The 21,287-nt window shown below is 34.9% G+C and overlaps 3 protein-coding genes across 6 annotated transcripts in view; 1 reads left to right on the top strand and 2 right to left on the bottom strand.

Annotated features, from left to right (window-relative positions):
• Positions 1-10,717, top strand: part of LOC127869055 (breast cancer type 1 susceptibility protein homolog) — a 36,357-nt gene extending 25,640 nt beyond the window's left edge. Inside the window, exons 14-18 of one of the 4 annotated variants that reach the window (XM_052411321.1) lie at positions 1,154-1,241; positions 3,240-3,364; positions 4,203-4,338; positions 7,135-7,299; positions 8,843-10,717. In XM_052411321.1, coding sequence (XP_052267281.1) covers positions 1,154-1,241; positions 3,240-3,364; positions 4,203-4,338; positions 7,135-7,299; positions 8,843-8,952 — 624 coding nt within the window. In that variant the 3' untranslated portion in view covers positions 8,953-10,717. Of the gene's footprint in view, positions 1-657; positions 691-771; positions 982-1,070; positions 1,242-3,239; positions 3,365-4,202; positions 4,339-7,134; positions 7,300-8,842 lie in introns of those variants that run through there. The other 3 variants (XR_008044387.1, XM_052411322.1, XM_052411324.1) reach the window with 3 other exon arrangements.
• A 2,275-nt stretch (positions 10,718-12,992) lies between these two features.
• LOC127869054 (uncharacterized) lies at positions 12,993-15,986 on the bottom strand. Its single transcript, XM_052411320.1, has 2 exons — positions 15,813-15,986; positions 12,993-15,297 (listed from the first exon to the last, which is right to left on the bottom strand). Exon 2 carries the CDS (start codon positions 15,253-15,255, stop codon positions 13,303-13,305), a length of 1,953 nt encoding a protein of 650 aa, XP_052267280.1. The 5' UTR covers positions 15,256-15,297; positions 15,813-15,986; the 3' UTR covers positions 12,993-13,302.
• Positions 15,987-17,462: 1,476 nt separating this feature from the next.
• On the bottom strand, positions 17,463-21,210 carry LOC127869053 (uncharacterized). The gene is made up of 2 exons (XM_052411319.1): positions 21,069-21,210; positions 17,463-20,309 (listed from the first exon to the last, which is right to left on the bottom strand). The coding sequence occupies exon 2, from the start codon at positions 19,987-19,989 to the stop codon at positions 18,157-18,159; it is 1,833 nt and encodes a 610-aa protein (XP_052267279.1). The 5' UTR covers positions 19,990-20,309; positions 21,069-21,210; the 3' UTR covers positions 17,463-18,156.
• Positions 21,211-21,287: the final 77 nt, after the last annotated feature.

Genomic DNA, 21,287 nt, shown 5'->3' with positions numbered 1-21,287 from the left:
ACAGTAACTTGTGCTCAGGTACCTTTCAACATTCATGTGCATTTCCCTTTGATAGGAAGTTGTGCATGGTTTGTGTGTCCTGGAACTCAGGTGAGCGTTTAGTGGCCATCATGGCCCTCTTGCTGCTTATGATTTAAAGTTGTGCATAGTGCATGTGTCTTGGAATTCAGGTAAGCGCTTAATGTTCAGTTTGTTCCATGTAATATGAGCTTTGCTACTGATGAAAATACTGAAAACAGGGCTTGATGCATGTTCTTAAAGTGTTTTCCACGATTAGCCTGTACAGGCTACACAGGCTAATCAGGTACAACTCTTTTCACCTAAAATGGATTTTCATTTATAAGAGACTTCCTGTAAACCAATAGTCTTAGACGACAATTTAACCCTTACAGTGCTGGAACCAAATTTTGAAGGCCTTTGCAAACAGTTTGGATCCAGATGAGACGCCACAGAACGTGGCGTCTCATCGGGATCCAAACTGTTTGCTTTTCTGATAGTATTCTTTGAAAAAAATCGAAGAAAATGCTAATTTTAGAAATTTAGCAGACGACATTTTAGCAGACGACAAATTACCCAGCATGCAAAGGGTTAAGCACATGCATTATGCCCAGTTTCCCCAGAGTGAGGCCCATGTGAAGTTCTTATTTTCTTTCATAGAAAGAGACCAGGAAGCTGGCCAGTCAGATGGACCTGAAGTTCTTCACTAAATTCAACAACAGTTCTTATTTTCTTTCATAGAAAGAGACCAGGAAGCTGGCCAGTCAGATTGACGTGAAGTTCTTCACTAAATTCAACAACACAGTTCTTATTTTCTTTCATAGAAAGAGACCAGGAAGCTGGCCAGTCAGATGGACGTGAAGTTCTTCACTAAATTCAACAACACAGTTCTTATTTTCTTTCATAGAAAGAGACCAGGAAGCTGGCCAGTCAGATGGATGTGAAGTTCTTCACTACATTCAACAACACAGTTCTTATTTTCTTTCATAGAAAGAGACCAGGAAGCTGGTTAGTCAGATGGACGTGAAGTTCTTCACTAAATTCAACAACACAGTTCTTAGTTTCTTTCATAGAAAGAGACCAGGAAGCTGGCCAGTCAGATGGACGTGAAGTTCTTCACTAAATTCAACAACACAGTTCTTATTTTCTTTCATAGAAAGAGACCAGGAAGCTGGCCAGTCAGATGGACGTGAAGTTCTTCACTAAATTCAACAACACAGTTACTCATGTTGTAGTAAAGCCAGGTAATTGTTTCAATTGAATAACTGCCATGGTGAAAATGTAGTTTTGATGAAAAGAATTCAATCTGATTATTTAATATCATTTTTAGCTCGGCTGTTTTCGGAGAAAACCAGAGGTATTGTCATAGCCAGCTCGTCCGCCGTCCACGTTGTGCTAAAACCTTAACATTGGCTCTAAAATCAAAATGCTTCCACCTACAACTTTGAAACTTCATATGTAGCTGCACCTTGATGAGTTCTACATGCCACACCCATTTTTGGGTCACTAGGTCAAAAGTCAATGTCATTGTGACCTCTTAAAAAAAGAAGCCCCCACAGCCAAGCGTTGGCAACCGTTATGCTGTGCTCTTGCTGTATATTGTGTTAACTCTTCCCTCATAAGAAACAAAATGAAAATGGTTTTTACAACCAGCATCAAACCTGAACAGACTGCGAATTACCAGAACAGCCTGCGAGTTACCCGCAGCCTGTTCAGGATTCATGCTGTTTGCTGCTCATCAGTATCTAAGGTTTAGAAATGAAGCATTTAAAACTTGAATATAGTTAGAAAGGTCTTTAACTAAATTCAACTTTCTAAAGGACTACAAATGCGTCAAAATACCTATCTAAGTGGTAAAGGGTTAACAAAAATACCTCCTGCAACCGGGGAAAATGGTATTCTACATTCTCCATGGAAGTCTGTTCGGGAGTCTGTAGTTTTTACTTACCTGTCCCACACTTTTTATAAAGACAACATTTAAAATTTCACCTGATGTTCCTTTTTCAACATAGAACTTCTATAACATGTTTCTATAATCTGTCGTCTACAGATTATTCATAAATTTTCGTAAATTTTAGCAAATAAGACCCTTTTTTTCAACTGGTAATGCTTAGGTTGAACAAAAGATGTCCTGCAAAGAAACAGGGTGCTGTGTGTACATGTAGCTCGTTTTTGGTTTCCTCCATACCTGCCCCTTAAAGTGATATTATGGGCATTTTTCACTGTTGAATTGAGCTGAAAAGAATTAACAGGTCAAAGGAGTTAGTTAAAATGTGGTTACTAACCAATTATCTGCAACTCATCTTGCTACCAGTTGTTTATTAAAATATATTTTATATTCGATATTTTACATGACTGGTGAGTCCTGTAAGCCGAAATAATCCGTAAAACAAAATTGTGTTTTTGTGTCGTATGAACGAATCTGCACTAAAACTAAATTTAGTATCACATCATACATGCATGATCAGTTGTCAAACTAAAGTACGGCTGATTTTCAAATGCATTATTTTTCTCTTTCCGGGATATTGTTTTAGTATGTTGATGCTGCATAAACAAATATAAGTGTATATGAAGTGAAAACATCAAAAATAAACAACAGTTGCGATAGACACCTATATACTGTTAGATGCCCATAATATCACTTTAAGGCAATTCAATACAATTGTGATAAAATACAATGTTTTTTTTCGAAGCAATAAACAGCCTGCAAGGCTAATCAGGGTCGCCACTTTAAGCTTTTATATGATTTTTAGCTCGGCTGTTTTCGGAGAAAACCCGAGGTATTGTCATAGCCAGCTCGTCGTGTCGTGTCCGCGTCGTGCTAAAACCTTAACATTTTGTCAAGGTTTTGAACATTGGCTCTAAAATCAAATAGCTTCAACCAACAACTTTGAAATTTCATTTGTAGCTGCACCTTGATGAGTTCTACATGTCACACCCATTTTTGGGTCACTAGGTCAAAGGTCAAGGTAACTGACCTCTAAAAAAAAAAAAAAAAAAAATTCTGTCAAGCTTTCATTTATTCAAAACTGCACCGCAGCCGAGCGTGGCACCCGTTATGTGGTGCTCTTGTTTTTGTTTACAGGAAGTCTGTTCTAAGCAAAAATCCAGTTTTATGTGGAAAGTGTTGTCCCTAATTACCCTGTGAAGACTCCACAGACTACTAGTAATCTAAGACAGCACTTTACACACATGCATTAAGCCCTGTTTTCCTTGAGTAAGGCTCAACTGTATATTTTCAGTGGATGATGATGATCGACTATGTGAGAGAACTTTAAAGTTTTTCCAAGGTATCGCCCACAAATGCTGGATTGTCAGCTTTTTCTGGGTAGCAGACTCTTTGCAACTTGGACGTCTACTCCACGAGGTATGTTCAAGTTTTAGGTACAACTAAATAAGAGACTCGCGCTGGATAAATGGGGCTTATTGCATGTGTGTGAAGTGTCTTCCAAGATTAGCCTGTGCAGTCTGCACAGGCTAATCAGTTTTGACACTTTCCCCTTGTATGGTATTTTTGGTTTTAAGGAAGTCTCTAAGCCCAATTTCAGTTAAAATGAAAAGTGTTGTCCCTGATTAGCCTGTGCGAGCTGCACATGCTAATCTGGGACTACACTGTATGCACATGCATTAAGCCCTGTTTTTCCAGACTAAGGCTCATATGGTTGTCCACTATGCCAATTAAAAAGACTGGGCTAGACAATTAGTCCCGGTACCATAGTTAACAGGTTTTCTTTCCCTGTGCAGTGAATTAAGTTTTAATAGGTGATAAATTACAACTTTTTTTCATGTGTGTGTAAATAATGCATTCTTATTGCATATTCTGCCTATATGACCTGTTTTTCATACATACATAACACCAATTAAACTACTATGTTAGCTTATCAACTGTTTAATAACAAAAAAACTAGATAAAAATGTTTAAAATGATCTGGACAGTTCCCTGTTAATCCTCTTAGAGCTTTTGCTTATAAAAGAGCCTCGCTATGGGAAAATGAGGCTTAATGCATCTGTGTAAAGTGTTGTCCAAGCTTAGCCTGTGAAGTTTGCACAATTTCATCAGGGACAACACTTTCTTTCTAAATTGGATTTTGGTTAAGAAGAGACTTCCTTTGAACCCAAAATAGTATATAAACAAGACAACACTTTACAAACAAGCATTTAGCCCAGTTTTTCCAAAACAAGGCTCAATTGTTTATAAATGCTAGGGCCCATACGAGATCCAGGGTGACACAGCACTTGGTCGTCTGCATAGCGGGCCCAGAAAATCAAGGGAGTCTAAGAAACGCCTCTTTGAAAATATCAACTTCATGCTTATTGGAGAAAACAGCAGCCTATCAAAAGGTACAACATGTTAATTCTCGCTTATTTTAACACCTTTTGCTCTAAAAAAATTGTCAAATTTTCTTTTTTTGATGCTTCCGATACTGATACCTGGACATAAAAGAAAGCTTTCAAGTTTTTCTTTTATCAATTTTTTCTCTGTTGTTGGTCAGCATTAAAAGTAAACACTATTGATTTCAATAACACTATAAATCAACAAAATGTATATGTGAATCCCATATTCTTTTAATATAAAAATTCTACACTACTAATTCTTGATTGCAATAAATATATGTCATTTGCGTCGCCCTGGAGGGCGGCGACTAGTATGTAATGCATTTTTTTTTCGCTTATGGGAGAAGTTATTTTAAGGATCAATGTATATATTTTTGTTTTAAGAATATCTTGCATAGTGGTGATTTTTTGTGTGTAAATTAGTGTAAATAAGTACTGCATTTGTGCCTGTTACATTTATTACAACATTTATTGCCAATAATGCAAAGCTAATTGTTTTAATTTATAACTGATCCACAACTGATCACAGGGGAAAGATCACAGGGACTGGGCAAATACGCGAAACTTTCTGGTTTTGTATAAAAACAAATGATGTTTTGTATAAAAACAAAACATAATCAAAATATATTTATTTTCTTATTCACTTATTTAGTGGAGAATCAATGAAGTACGATATTTGACGACCTATCGCGCAAGCAAGTTTATTGGAAGGCGTAGTGGTACGAAAACGTACAATGTATTAGTTTATAAATAGACATATAATAACGATCACTATACACATCTTCACCAGATAGCAGTACATAAGTGAATGTCATCCGGAATAGCTCAGTTGGGAGAGCGTTAGACTGAAGTTGTTTACGCCACAGTCATCTAAAGGCCTCCGGTTTAATCCCGGGTTCCGGCATGAACGGAACAAGTCGGCGGTTGACAATTTTTTTCAGTCAGGTTAATAAGTATAATAAAGCTTTATTTTATGTAGACATTTTAAAATCCATTTTACTACAATTGGACATTTTTATTAAAATTAATGGATGCAACTTGGTGACAACGTTAATTAAAATTTCTTACATCACTTAAATATCTTATAAAAAATACATGTGTTTTTATATTAACAAATAAATGCAAACAACACATCTATTATCCATGTATTTTTATGGTTGTCTATCATGGGCCTATCCCTACCACATATAGAGCGCGAAGCGCGACACGTATTATTGATTGTAACAATGAGTTGCGTTAAAGGAAGCAGCCGCTTATCAAGGAGGAGCTGTGTCCCAGCAACCCGTTTCCCTAGAGTCAAGCACTCCTCGGAGTTTTTTTTTAAGAACCACATATAGAGCGCGAAGCGCGACACGTATTACTATCCAGGTGGTATGGGCCCTTTAGCATTATCCGACCATTACGTCATTATTGATTGTAACAATGAGTTGCGATAAAGGAAGCAGCCGCTTATCAAGGAGGAGCTGTGTCCCAGCAACCCATTTCCCTAGAGTCAAGCACTCCTCGGAGTTTTTTTTAAGAACCACATACAGAGCGCGAAGCGCGACACGTATTACTATCCAGGTTGTATGGGCCCTTTAGCATTATCCGACCATTACGTCCATAGTTATCTTCCTTAGAATTTGAGAAATTTTGAAATCCTTGTTTGAAGTCCAAAATTTTCATCCGATTGTTCCCAAACTTTCACAGTTTTTTTTATTAATGAGGACCCAACCCAAACTCTATATGAGCAATATCGGACCATAAGTCCAGAATTTTGTTTCTTTGAATTTAAAATAAAAGTGAAAAACTGCTTGGTTAGGTGATTATGTCAACATTTTTCATCAGATTCTTTCCAAACTTACAGTGTCTTCATATCAATGAGCATTTTTACCTCATTTTAAATGAGAAACATCCGGACAATAAGTCCAGAATTTTTTTCTATTAAATTTGACAAAATAAACAATTTCCACTTGTTTAAAAGATTTCACAACTTTCGTCTGAATCTTTCCAAACTTGTTAAGTGTTTTTATATCAGTATTACTCGAACCCTATTTAAAATGATGAATATTGGAGCAATAAATCTATTATGATCTTTTACTGAATTTCAAAGTATTGTGAAATGCAGCTTCTTTATACAATTTACAGTTGTCATTCAATTTTTTTTTTCAACCTTTTACAGTGTTTTCATATCAATGAGTACTCAACCCCTATCGTAAATGAGCAACGTAAGAATAAGTTCAGAATCATCTCCCCTTGAAGTTGAGAAAAATATGAAATTACGCTTACAAGATGAAGCAGATTTTTTAAAACCTGCACAGTTCTGTTCCATTAATGAAAACTGCACATGGATACCAGTAAAAAAAAAAAGGAAACCAATGTAAATAAAATGAACTATGAAATATTTGGGAGGTACAACACAAAATCATAGATAATGGTTATTTGGGGGTTATAACACAACATCATAAATAATGGTTATTTGGGAGTTATAACACAAAATCATAGATAATGGTTATACCAGTATCTTTTTCTATTTTGTTTAAAATAATCGGCCAATATATTAATATTTACTGTAGAAAAAAAATCGTTCCATGTATCTTCATTGAATGCCTTTTACACTGAAATTCCCGACGCCCTTTGATGCTTTGCATCAATACTTATCTTGTTTAGTCTTGTTTTACATTATGTCACACAATCTTCTTACCGGAAGAACATCATTCAGTCACTAACAAGAAGCAGAACGCACCACAGCAAAGTTATATGGCACACAGTACAGCCTTTAGAGAAAAAAAAAGAACTCACCTCGGTCATGTTCTTTTACAGAGTCACTTACCGAGCTTATACTAGCTGCGGGGGGTTGCGTACCAAGTGATTTGACCTTGAAAGGTCAGGGGTCAAGGTCAATATGCGTTGCTTGCACAGACTTTGATGATGAAGAGGGCGACGAGGCTGTGGAACTTCAGAAGCAGACGAGACATAAGGCTGCAGGTAGAGATTCGCATTTATATTGTCATGGATGCAAAGTTTCTGTTTATATTTGTTACTGAGACATGGGCTTTTAATAAATTTGCAGAGGAATAAAAGCAGATAGGGTGTCTGCCTAGCAACCAGAAGGATTTCATTCCCACAGTTGGAGCATTCTTGAGGTCTCCCATAAAGACACCTAGTTCTGGTTCTACCCAGCAAACGGACCCAAGAGCATTCCACTAAGCCTTAGGCTTTGGATTGAATTGCGCGTACAATAAATGTGTTTAAAGAAAAGAATTGGGGTGTGATTTGGAAAACATCTTTGTGGAGGAAACGTCTGGGCCAAGTATCATGAACATTCTCAATTTGTTCACATCAGACGATGAGATTATTGACTCAGCCGAGTATTGAGAATGTCAGTCAGGTCACGGACAATCTCAAATTTCAGCTTTAAGAATATTCACATATTCTTTCTCAAACTCCTGGTTGAGTCAGACTCAAAACTTAACAAAGCTTTGGTGGATGCCAAATTGTGCATGATGGTCAAACTCGTAAAAAAAAATGAAGAAAAAATGCAAAGTTGATTCAGAATATTGACTTAATTATGTTTTTGATACTAGGCCAATGCTGTACTTACTTGACGAAACCACTTTTCAATAGATTAAGTAAAGTAAAAAACTAATTGTAAAACTGTTGTGGTACAGAAACAGAGACAAAACTCACACCCCAGATGAAGCATATCCCGCAGTTTTAAATCATTTTGTGCATAAGTACTGTCATAATAGGATGTACAATGTATTACTCCTAGTTCTGTCTGTTTTTTCATACGACCATAATGATTGGATAATCAATTAGCTAGTAACCAATTGCGTAAGTAGAGACATTTCTAATCCTAACAGTTTGACTATAAATGGCCTCACTTGTCATGTGTCATGTGTACCCAACCAAAATGAAACTTTTATACCTGCTGAAGTGTCACAGTTACATAAGAGATTACAAACATAAATGCATGTAGATATTGAAAAAGTGATTATTACTTTGCAAATTGGACAAATTAATCGTAGTTGATTCAAATGACAAATTAAAAAACACACTGTTTAAACATAAGTGCAGACTAAGTTCAGCAGTTAATCCCATTTTTTATATCAGGGCCACAATTTTACAGTTACACAGTGACGACAATTAAGTGAGCATGAAATATTAAACTGAATAACTGTATATTGATTGAAATGACAGTGTTTGTACTCTTCATGAGTTTTACGATTTTCAAATGCATGTTTTTATGTATTGCAGAATTGAAGATCTCTGAGAAAACGGGGTTAAATGCATGTGCGTAAAGTGTAAAGTGTATCCCAGATAAGCCTATGGGCTTTTACAAATAGCAGTCCGTACAGGCTAACAGGGACAACACTTTCCGCTTTCATGATATTTTTCGCAAAATCCAGTGTTGGCAAAAAGTAGTGGCCCTGGATAGCATGTGTTTTACTGCACAGGCTAATCTGGAACAACACTTTACGCACATGCATTAAATCCCTTTTCACAGAGTGAGGCACATATATTTCAGAACTCAAGCGCCGGTTCGGACTGGTAACAGTGACGCGAGAATGGGTGTTGGACAGTCTGTGTTTGTTTGAAGTTCAACCGATAGAAGAATATAGCGTGACTTGCACTTGAATACAGAGTGATTCTCACTTGAATACGGTGGTAATTTCACTTGAATACAATCTTTTTCACTTGAATACAGCATGATGCTTATTTGAACAAGAAGTGACTGTCACAAGAGAATGGTACAAAGAAGAGAACGTTAATTCAAATGAAGATCTGATGTGGGATGAAATATGCTTCTCATGTCAATATCACAGGGAAAGGGAACTTAATAGAAGAAAACATAACAAAAACATGGAAAAGCTGCATCGTGAAGAGAATTATTATTCTTAAAGGCTCTATAAAGGTCACAAATCCAATTATTATGCATATCAACTGGTCTAATTTTTACCGGATTTCAATTACTCTTGCATAAAAACTGCTAATAACACAGCTCAGGTACAACGTTGTCAAGAATTATGGAAGATAAACCCGTTTCATAATTGGAAGAAATGTTTACATTTTTGCAACTAACGTGATGTGTAGCCTCAGAGCGTTGACATATGCTAAAAATAGCCGAAAGAAAATTCAATTTTAATTCTATTTTAACAACTTTTTACCAGCAGAAAGTTACTTATTAGATCACTACAAACGTTTTAACCATTTAGAAGAGACCTACTTTGTGAGTGATACCGGAAAACGTTAAAAGTCATCGTTATATTTTTGGTGACCTGAGTCACTTTCACTTTCTCTTTCGCGAGTAAACAGCGATGTAAATAAACTGATTATTTGTAAACACAATTGACTTGGAGGACACTTTATTTTGAGCTCAAAACAAGTTGTATTGCTCATTTTTTTATTATTATGTCCAATAGCATATATATATTGTTTTTTGATAACCTTTATAAATAAAATATAAAAAAAATATTTAAAAATCTGTAAATAATTACGTATCTTCAACTTTATAGAGCCTTTAAGGCTTTTTATAAAATAATCCTTGATTAAGTGTTCTGTGTCTAGAAACATTTCACAGTTTCTAATTCATTGCGATCAGATGTTGAGGACTAGTTTTGTATAGTTCTTAAGAAGAAACCTACATTGATATGCATATGTAGAAAAACTGGTATGTGTATACTGCTGTATAAATATGATAATGACTTTTATCTTAAATTATTAAATTAATTCATTTGCTGTCATGCTTGCTTTGAAAATTAATTTTATCATGTTTTAGTTTTGTAATTTTCTTGTTAAGATTATTATTTTAAATGTTTTCCAATTAAAACTATCTATTATTGTTTTACTAATATGACATATATGTTTGAATAATGAAATGCATAAGTTTTTCAAGAAAAAAAACTATTGTAAATTACACTTAAGCATACTTATCTGATACAAATAGATAAAGAACAATTTTGAAATTCATTTAAATAGAATCTGATTTTGTTAGTAAATCACGGTTTACATCAATGGTTCTGTGTCACGGTTTCACTATAAAAGTATTTTTATACGATTTTACGATGATTAAAGTAAGTGTGTTATAATGGCCTTTTGGTGGGCATATGGACGCATTAAACAGGGAGATGAATAACTTATGTTTGCACGTGAGCTTTGTAAAAAGTTTCTTTTTTTACCACGTGCTTTAAATTATGAAAAAAAGATATTTACGCAAACGTTATTCTAAAACCAGAAAGGTACTTGAGTGATGTCACTTGATGTTGCAACCTCATTTCCGAAAAATAACCTTTAACATGATTGGTCACACAAAAAAAAACAATTAAAAGGCTCTAAAAGCTTTATTTAATATCTCTAAGATAAGCATATTGTTCATGGTTATATTACATATAAAACAAGGTGTAGCATGCATACATGCCATAATTTTTCAGACCAATTCCGGGACATTGAGTTAAATTGTCCGGGACTTTTGCCGATTTTCCGGGACATGTATAAAATGTAGCGATATTTATATACATGTGCATTTTTGGTACGTTTTATTTGTTTCGCATCGTTAATTGCAAAAGTTCGAAAGCCTATCCGAAATACACTTGATCTATTAACGTCAAATTAAACATTACTACTTCCGTTACTAGATACAAGCCACGTGTTTTCAGTGTAAGCGTTCTAAACATAGATGGTGACGTCACTGCGTTATTGTTAAGACCGGTGTGTAACGCGTAGTTGTTGATACGCCTTTATTCATTTATAACATTTATATAATAAAAAATACAACAATACAGTGCCGTTAGATCGTCAACTCAAATCAATTCACAATACATACAACCGATCATAATTAATATTTTACTCAGCGATGTTGGACTTAAGATGTGTGAACAACTATCCTTTGCCCTTACGCAGCGGGAAATAATGACGTAGTAGATTAAAGACAATTAACAACCGCATTAAACAATGCCGCCTTTTCGGTTTGACCGCGAACGTGAGACAATCGATATGATAACAGGACCCCTGTTAATTGATCGATTTTGACACGTAGCGTAGTCTGCCTATTCGGGTAGGTATTGTCATGGAGACGCTGCAGATATACACAGATTCGAGGTGCAGTTAAGCCTAAGATAAGGTAAATGTATATATGGATTTTGTAAATTCCGGGACATTTGACAGATTTCCGGGACAGCGGGACAAGTTCTTCATTTCCGGGACTGTCCCGGACAATCCGGGACGTATGGCATGTATGGTAGCATGTGATTAAATGTATAAAGTACAAACAAGCCATATTGTCATAGTTGTTGTCATAATCTTAGTTAAATAGGATGAATGTTAATAAATATACAGAAAATTGAATAAATACTATTTAAATGCTGAATGACTTTGTTACTTAAAGAAGAAAATGATCGAGCTCCAATCTGAAGTTGAGAAGTCCGTTCAAACATTCACAAGTCGTTTCACCAACAATGTTTTCAACTTAGTAATGACGACTTTGATAATTTTCCCATCCACCTCTTGAACAATCTCTAACAAGTTCTTTAAAGAAGGAATCAAGGTGTACATATTCATTAAAATATATCTTTTTCGAGTTAGAGAGCACTTGGTAACTCAAAGAGAAAGAGACTTAACAATATTTAAATACCACTATGAGGTGGAATTTATGCACACGAGTGAAACGATTAAAATAAACAAATTGATTTACATGTATTTTCAAAACTATGAAGAGCATAGTAACTTAGTGCGAGTTTTACTTTCGTTAATGATACTCTGTCCACTTATAAAGGTTCGAGGTAATTCCTCTCGAAATCTTAAGAGTTATGCTCAAGGAATGAAAAAAGTATGAGCAATTTAAATATTATTTCAAAGTAAAGTGACAGATGACAACTGGTCTGAAAAAGTAAATGTTAACCAACTGACCCAAGGACGAACTGGGTACCCCCGAAAAATCGCGTCCTTAACAGCATATTTATGGACTACCAAATTCACTTCCTCCTTCAGCAGACATTTATTTTAATGTTTAATATTGATTCTTCTTGATTTTGAGTGTTAATCAATAGTCGGTAAAACGAAATGCGAACCCATCAAAGGTACAGTGAGACCGATTGCTCGAGATAATATTTCACAGCAAATCGACAACTGCTTTTTTCAAGGAATATGGCAATTTTGATAAATGCATTAAATAAAAGCAAGCTATCTTATACAAATACATTATTTATTTCACCTTTCACAGTTATCTTTAAACCTAATCAATGCACCGCGCTACACAGACAGCCAATATTTATCAAACGTCAAGCAGAGAATCTAACGTTTAAGATGTAATAAAATCATCTCAACAAGTGCATGTCTGATGTTTTCAATTTATCAAACTTCGAGAGTACATGCTGCTCTTTACCATGTCCGTTAAGATTGTAAAACAAATAAGTATTGAATGATTTCGTAAAATATTGCGATAAGGATTTAAATATGAAATCCAAAAACGTTTTAAATTCAGAAGAACGTTTTTCTTTTGTTTTAGAGTATTATATACGCGTACATGTATTAAGATTTTTACGAAATGCAGATGATACTCTATTTTTACTTATTTTTAATGGTTAACGTGTAAACATTTGTAATGTGTCAAGTTTAATTTGAAAAAAATGAAATTGTACTTACATAATATACAATTGCCAATATTATATAAAATATTGAAATTGTCTTTATGTTCTTTATTTCTCAAATCACAAAACTTTTTAAACATAAAGACAAAACTAATGTTCATGTAAAAGTTTTACAAAAATGGTGGTTATACTTAACAAATCGATATTTAAACTACATGTACTGGTGCATTAAGATTAACAACATCACTAGCCCTTTCGACTGTTTTGTTATTTTATATCACAGCTCCAAACAACGCAGTAAAAAGTGATACCACTTTGATAAACAAATATCCTATACTTTCGTGAAACAAGAGACGTTGTCTGTTCGTTCAAAACTCATTACGCTACATTTGCAGGTAACAGATCAAAATTGTGTGACATTAATGTCCGTCAAATTGACATCCGCGCTTTCCTTCACCACTCTTATCTGCTGATTGCGATCCAATTTAAGAAATCCAACTGTACGAGATTTTGTGGTAAGAATCATAGCATTTTTGCCCTCCACAAAATGGCAGGCCAAAATGTTCTCATCCAAATCTTCTAACTCAATTGGGTCTCCCGTAGGCGTCCCATCCTCACATGATACGGGAATAAGCTGATCTCCGCTTATAATATATAGTGTGTCTTTTGTGAGGCACACGTTCGTCGGACGAAATTCCTCGCCATCATATGTTTTTTCCCAAACCACTTCTTTTTTGTCGATGCTCTGACATTCCAATTGCTTTTTGCGCGAGTCTAATACGAAAAGCAGACGTTTATGGAAGTCGTATGCTGCGCGAATGCCTTCCCAGTTCCCATCACGTTTTTTAAATACATGCTTGGATTCTATCTCTCCAGCTGCAGTCAGTACATAAAGTGTACCATTACATGCCACGGCGTATTTTTCGTTTAAAATGTCATACCAGGCACCTAAGAACTGATTTTGAATTTCGTTTGGCAATGCATTGGCGTAGTTTAATTTTATTGCCGTATCACTTATAAAATAACACCTCATTTTGCACGCTTTTCCTTCGACAAACAGTGTTGTCACCCGTTCTGACGAAACCCTAATCAGTGCCAGAGGCTGTTCTTTGATTTGGTGGACGACTTTAACGCACCCGTCTGTGCCCGTTAGAACAAGCGTCTGTTCAAATTCATCATAAACTATGATTCCGTTCTTTACATCCGTTACCCACTTGAAAGACACTTTCTGTTGAAAGTCATTATTTTTATACAAAACAATAGTTGTTTTATTGTTTGGGATTTCAAGAGTTGTGAATGTTACATCGCTATAAACACCCAAATTGTCATCCACTTCTGAACTATATGATGGATTTTGTATTATTGTGTTCTTATGTATTTGTTCTTGTATATCGTTTATCTTTAGGTTGTGTATTATTTCATACCCTTCGGCATTAGCTGCTTCTAATGGACTTTCATAATCGGCAGTCTGGTCTTCCATTGCATATTTGCTTCCAAAACATGAACAACACATTGACCTCTTTTTATCTGGACGAATCGAAAGAGATATATTTCTTTTTTCGTCTGTGACGACAGGAACGTTGGTATGTGTGCCTGTGTCAGCTCTTTGCACTTCGGTATTTGCAGCAATTTTGTACTGTGTACCCATGTTAACCTTTGGCATCTTTGTATCTACAGATAGGTTGCTATGTTTTTCTGTGTTACTGGTGGGCACCTCAAAATGGCTAATTGCCTCATAATATTCAAATTCTCCAAAAATTACTTTTCCGATTTCCTTCAACTCATCTATACGTTCCTTGACGTCTGTGACGGTAAATCCGCATTCCAACATGTTGACATTCATATGATGATCTTTGTCATCCAGTAATTTGACAATATTCTGAAAATCTGACTCCGCATATTGATCTTGTGTCGCTAAATCTAAGTTTGTCTCAAGTTTTGACTTTGAAGCCTTAACCTCTTTGATAAAATTATTGTACGTACTTTCTATAATATCTGCTTGTGTGTCGACCATCTGGATCGAGTTTCGAGCAGATTCATTTAATTTATGTATCATTGCATTCATACTTTCATTGATCTTGCCCTTTACTACTTGCCTTTGTCTTCGTATTTCATTTACGTGGCGGTCTACCCTAGAAAGGCTGCAGTCAACTTTTTGGATTATTTTCAAAGCGTCAATGAAATATTGTTCATTATCTGTAAATTGTTTTGAAAACGATTTCATTTGGCAATTTCCGGAGTGGGTTTCCTCGATAAGACAGTCTGTACACAACAGCTTTTTGTGTGTGAAACACACAGCAACGAAAGACTGTTGATGAGAGCTGCATACTGTAGTGTCACTTTTATTGGTTTCCATTTCCTCTTAATTGAAGTGATCAGCAAACATCATGGCTTCTTCCTATGACAAAATGACACCCGAAGTCAGCCCCGATTTTGATAGCATTTATTTTAACGCAAACATAGTACTAGTATGAGCCACGTCATGCAAAAGAGGGTCTTATGCCATACGAAGCCAACGAAGCTCCAGTCCAGCTTATGCATTCAGCCAGTCTGGCAAGAACTACCATTTCGACTTCAAAGTCGAGCATGGTTTCGTGGTATCATTAGTTGACATAAGCTGACATGTGGCATAAGGCGCTCATCGTGTCAGAACACTTTTCTCTATGAACCAATTCACAAGATAACATAATTATATACGTTGGGTTTATCATATTTGTGTGACACGAATTCGTCAAAGATGTTGTTTAAGTAACAACGCATTTTACCTCAGAATATATCAAAATAATGTTTCGTCTTCAGCAAAAAAACTATAATTAATTATTTGAATTTGGATGTTAAATTATATACATCATTCTCATATTCAAATGACATTACTTGAAAGCTACTATTCTAGGAAAAAAGAAAGAAAAATACCTCAAATCGTTTGCACCATTAATCTGTCCATTCCACTTGCAAGCATATTTTTATTCTTTCACAAACTCGAAAAAAACGAAAACGACACAATTCAATCAGCAGTGGGACACAATTGCTTATCGCTGCAAGCTTAACGGTATTTGTTCTGTAAATATGTGGAGATGATAAAGGGCACATTTAAGATACCTTTTATAAATAATCTTTAAACTTCCTGTTAATATTGAATGCAGATAGGATTGCTTCCAAGATTGTTTTAAAATTAAAGGCGTGAATACTGCTGATGACTGGCGAAGATAACGATGATTGTGGTGGTTCTTTTGATAACTTATAAAGCTGCAATAAAGTTAAAAGGTTACTGTTTTTCTTTTCAAATATTTCGTAGAAATAAGTATATTATTCAATTGAATGTCGTAGGAATGTATCCATCCTCTATTCTCCAAAGCCTGTTCAAACCTGTGCCCAATTCTTCATTCTTGAAGCCTAAGAGCTGAAGTATATTAAGTCGAATTAAACCTGAACATATCTTTTGGGGCTTAATTGTTTCACTGTTAACACGTTTCTTCAGTGTTAATACGTTTTATTTTGCTTCATATTATATCATGTTATGTTCTATTATACACATAGAGTATAACTTCGGATGCACCAGCTGAAGAGAAAACCCTTATTATACATTATGCGGTCCTTTATTTTAGTCAAGGAAACCACTGCCAAACAGCGAGACACAAACAAATGCACTCGACAACACACACATGTACATAACAAAAGCACAAACATCAACAAAACTGGGGTTACCTTTGAACAGTCACTGCAAAAAAGGGTGGTTAAGCGGTTTTAAGGAGCTTCAAACTTTACACTTGGAAAAGAATTATCCATCAAACATATAAGTGTACATGTGTATATAAACAAATCCTTGTATCATCACAATTCAATTTTAGTAGCAATTAAAGTGAATACTTTTTAAAATAATTATTTCCTACTCAATGGTTATATACAGACCAGAGCACAATAACTGTTACTTACTGAGGGACAGTGAAATAACACCAGTATCGACTGCATCTCGTCTTTTGAAAAGCGTAACAGACAAAGTTAGAAGGGGTAATCACGATAGTCAAGATGGCGACGTACATGCCGAGACAGGTATTTTTGCCGTTTTATACCCTTTATTACTTTTATTATAATTTTTTGAATACCGCTCAATCTCCAGCCATGTCAGCAAGAAAGTTATTACCGCTTATCTCGTTTTAATATTCGCTCCAAATCTCGACTTCACTCACTACAAATTTGTTCGCGGGATCTTGTTTGTGCTGGTTGAACAAGTTTTTTTAGGCCATACCAGTATGCTAAGTAAGGTAAGGTTCAATAGATTTAAATCGCTTCATCGTAACGGTTTTTAATATATTTATGTCAGTATCAGTTAAATATTGCTTTAAATGTGTATTATTAGAACGTAGACTAGAACTTTGTTCTTATACTTTGAATGATCTTGATCTAAAAATTAAAAATTCTGTTCAGTATTGAACACTTAAAAACAAATGATACAAATAATCGCAACTAATTCATGATTTGTTCCAAGTTAAAGTGACTGTTTTATGTGTACAGAAACTCTTTAAATTGAGAACGTAACTAAGAAACCTTCAAAAAGGCTGCTAGTTACATACAAGCTATTTTTATTTAGACAAAAATAATTTACCTACAGTAAGCATACACAAGTATATAGGGTATTCGAAAACAATAATAAAACATAACATTAGGTACATTAAAAATATCAAACAAAACAAAATGAAAATCAACAAAAGGACAAACAAGTCTATGCAAATCACATCTAACAATTATTAAATACATTTTATTTATGAAAAAACACACTACCATAACATAAAAAGTCAAGACACAGACTAACCAATACGGTAACAGAAACAGAATAACAATTCAGCAGAAGGCAAGACAAATCCGAGCATCCGAGATGCACTTTGCATGTCTTCTGCAAAAGAGTTTACCGATGTAAGCTGCTCTCTCCAATTACGAAGTTGATATTACGAAGTTTCTATACCAGTGCTTCAGCAGGAACGTTCTTTTGAAGTTGAACTGAAAAACTCTGGGAACTCCTTTGATTTTAAATTCAAAGGTTTGTTGAACTTTAAAATTATTCATTTTACCCTTATAATGAAAGGCTTCCTCCCAACACTAGCAGCAGATTGTATTATGATATTTGTTGCAAACTACTCTCAAACACTGTTAACCGTATAATGTACGTACTATTATTAGTTGAGTCGACTCATAAAAACATTGGAATCCATTTCTTACAACACAATGCTCCAACAGCTCGTTGCCATGTAATAAAGACTATCTAAATGGAGACAAATCCCAGGGTCAGGGAAGCATCGCGGTCTTTTGAGATAGAGGTGACGACGGCAAGCTGCTCTTCCTCTATGAAACAAATGCCATGAATATCCCTGAGCAATGTCTCAGTGGGAATTTTCTTTTTCGTTTCCCCGTCGTTCTTCGAGAAAATGAATATGCACGATGGGCTAGTGACAAGGAGCAAGTTTCCACGAAGTGTCATCTCTCTTGGACAGAAATCGCCGTCAGAGCATTTTTGAGCCCAGTCAAGTATTTTGGTGTCACAGGCTACACATTTCATGGATTTCTTTTCAATGTTCATGCAAAAAAGTTTATTTGCGTCAAAGCTGTACGTTGTTCGGATCATGTTAAAGTCGTATGGCTGTGTTTGTTTGTATAGTAGTACACTAGCATCCTTTTCACCAGAGTCTTTGACAAATATCACCTTCATTTCAGCATTCTTGTCCAGGCCACTGACAGCAAACTGTTTAGTCTGGCAGTTATAATTGAAGCCTGTCATATATGGGATCTCATTTTTTAACCCTTCAATCTTTTTCTTGCTTGGTATGAAATTATCTGATGACGTTCCATACATTTGGATTTTCTTTCCGTTGAAAATTGCAAAACAGCCGTCTTGCATACAAACTAGTCTTTGAGCTCCACGCACATCTTTGGAACATTTTACCTGCCCACTGAAATCAGCCATGACAATGATGTTACCTGTTTTGTCCAGTAAAATAATATTGTGTAAGTCAGTGATAACTACTTCTGTAAAGCTTACTGCCTTTGGCAATGACATCTTTTTACCGCTTTCAAGTTTAACCGTTTTGTCTTTGAGTTTCTCAAAGTCAGGTTTTGGAATGTCCTGTAAATCTTTTGATATTGTACGAAGTTTATTTTTTTCTTTAATTCCCATATTCCGTACATCAGACTTTCCAACAGTAGGAAGTGCTGGAAAATCTGTCATGTCTTGTGTAGCATCAGTTGGTAAAAGTTTGGCATGTTCATTGCTACCTCTATCCAGATCCTTGGATTTTTGTCTTGGTTTTGGCTTTGGACCAATTACTGGAGGAGTTTCCGTCGTGCTTGTAATGTGTATTCCGGATGTGTTTACAATATCAGAAACAACGTTAGATTGCAAACTTTGTGCAACAACTGCTGACACAGTTTGTTCTGTATATGACTTTGGGCGTAAGTAGTCATCAGAGGAAGACACCGTGGAATCTATGTCAAAAAACTCAATTTTTCCCAAACTCTTTGTATTGCAATCAAGTATCACATATGGAGAAAAATATCCTCGAACTGCAGATGGACAAATTTCAGGTATGAGTGTCTCTTCCTTCCTGCGTAGTTCTTGTAGCTCGTCATCATGCGTTCCATGGCTTATATCATCCAACTTCTCAATGTTGGTTTTGACATGCAGTTCTATTTCTTCAATTTGTTTCATCTCAAACAAATCACGGTCGTGGAGAATCTTTGCTTGCTCCTCCAGATCTTTCAGGCTGTCCTTCTTTATGTCTTGCAATTTCTGTACCAGTTCCTGAAAATGTTTTTCAACTTCATCCTTCAAATCTTCTCGCTTCTTACCAACTTGTGTTGTATGTTGAGCTACTGCAAGCTTTTTATCAACCAGTCCACGTCTTAAGAGTATGAGTTCATACTGGTATTTTTCACTGGGGAGTAGTTTTTCGATTCCTTTTATGATGCAGTCATGGAGTTTATGTTTCTGTTCAAGAACGCAATCAAGGCACATGAGTTGATGATGTTTCAGACACATCACCGTGGCCTCTTCATTGGAATGAAGATCACATATTGATTTTCTTGATTTTGATGTTGCCATTTTATTTGATGCACTTACAAGTTTAAGTCAATGAATTATAACATTCAATCATTCAAACATGTATGAACATATTCCTCTCTGGTCCATTAAAACACGCTTTCTCTTATCTAACGATTAAATCTGTGGCTGCGGTATGCATTTGCGTAGTTTTTAGATAACACCTTTATTTAATCAATATATTTGTCGGATATGTCAACATAAACTGGCAAACATTTTATGTTGAAATACCATTTATTTATACATTTACAACAATTTCATGGAGTACGTGAATTATTAATTGCCAAATGCTTTCAAAATAACCACACTGGATAAACATGAGTCTGAAAAGAAAAAAAAACATAGTCAATAGTCAAACAGATTATCTTAATTAATTCTATCATGATATCCAAAAAAGTACAGTAAATTATACATGTAAATACATTTGTTAAAATATTTGTCAGATCATGTTACACTCAATAGTATGTTAACATCATCATTTAACAGTGTCGAATTATAATAACTGTCAATCTGAAGACAGCTATCAAACTTCTCTGGTAAAACCATGGATACTGACTTCTTATGTTTTAGTACTTCAAATTCGTGTTATTGGCTTATAAATAATAAGTTTAAAGTTTCTGCGCATACAGATCAAATACAGATGGTGTAAATGTTTATGTATGCTTTAAATTCTATACAATTTGTATTTTAGTATTGAAGTCATTACATGATTAGATATTTGTTTTTAATGACTCTTATATAAATGTTAACTTGCAATATATTATAATTTAAATGAAATAAATGGGAAGTCAAGGCTCTGTCAAATAACTGAGCATATAAATTTGGGTAAAATAATGTAAAAATGCAAAGTGAAATGCTTCAAAGCCCTTATTCATAAATTTACTTTACATAAACATAGCATAGCAAGTAGATTTCATGAATCTACACATGTTTTAAAAGGAATCCAATTTAACAAAACATTTACAACGAAAACACATTTTTTATTTGTTCAAAAGGCATTTTGAGTTTTATTTTTTACTTATTGCATGAAATTGATGTAAACAAACACGTGAAAATCTACATAATTAAGTCAATTTACATACCTAACCAAGTTCCCATATAAAAGAACGAGCGAGTAATATTTCTCAATACCAAACAGAGGCATTCTGCTATCTTTGATTTAGTTTAAACTTGTTTTTTATAACTTCCTCTTTTAAGTTTATAAGTTTAATAATCGAGCTAATGTTCAACTCTACCACTAAATTCGGCAGCAATTAATTAAAATTAAATTCGTAACCAATTATTTTCTAAACTCCGTATTA

Source organism: Dreissena polymorpha, chromosome 2 (genome assembly GCF_020536995.1).
Source record: "Dreissena polymorpha isolate Duluth1 chromosome 2, UMN_Dpol_1.0, whole genome shotgun sequence".
Lineage (NCBI taxonomy): Eukaryota > Metazoa > Mollusca > Bivalvia > Myida > Dreissenidae > Dreissena > Dreissena polymorpha.
This window is presented reverse-complemented; position numbering and strand designations above follow the sequence as displayed.

Bases quoted from the DNA above. Each gene is read 5' to 3' on its own strand.
- LOC127869053 (XM_052411319.1), bottom strand. From the start codon at position 19,989: ATGGCAACATCAAAATCAAGAAAATCAATATGTGATCTTCATTCCAAT.
- LOC127869054 (XM_052411320.1), bottom strand. From the start codon at position 15,255: ATGGAAACCAATAAAAGTGACACTACAGTATGCAGCTCTCATCAACAG.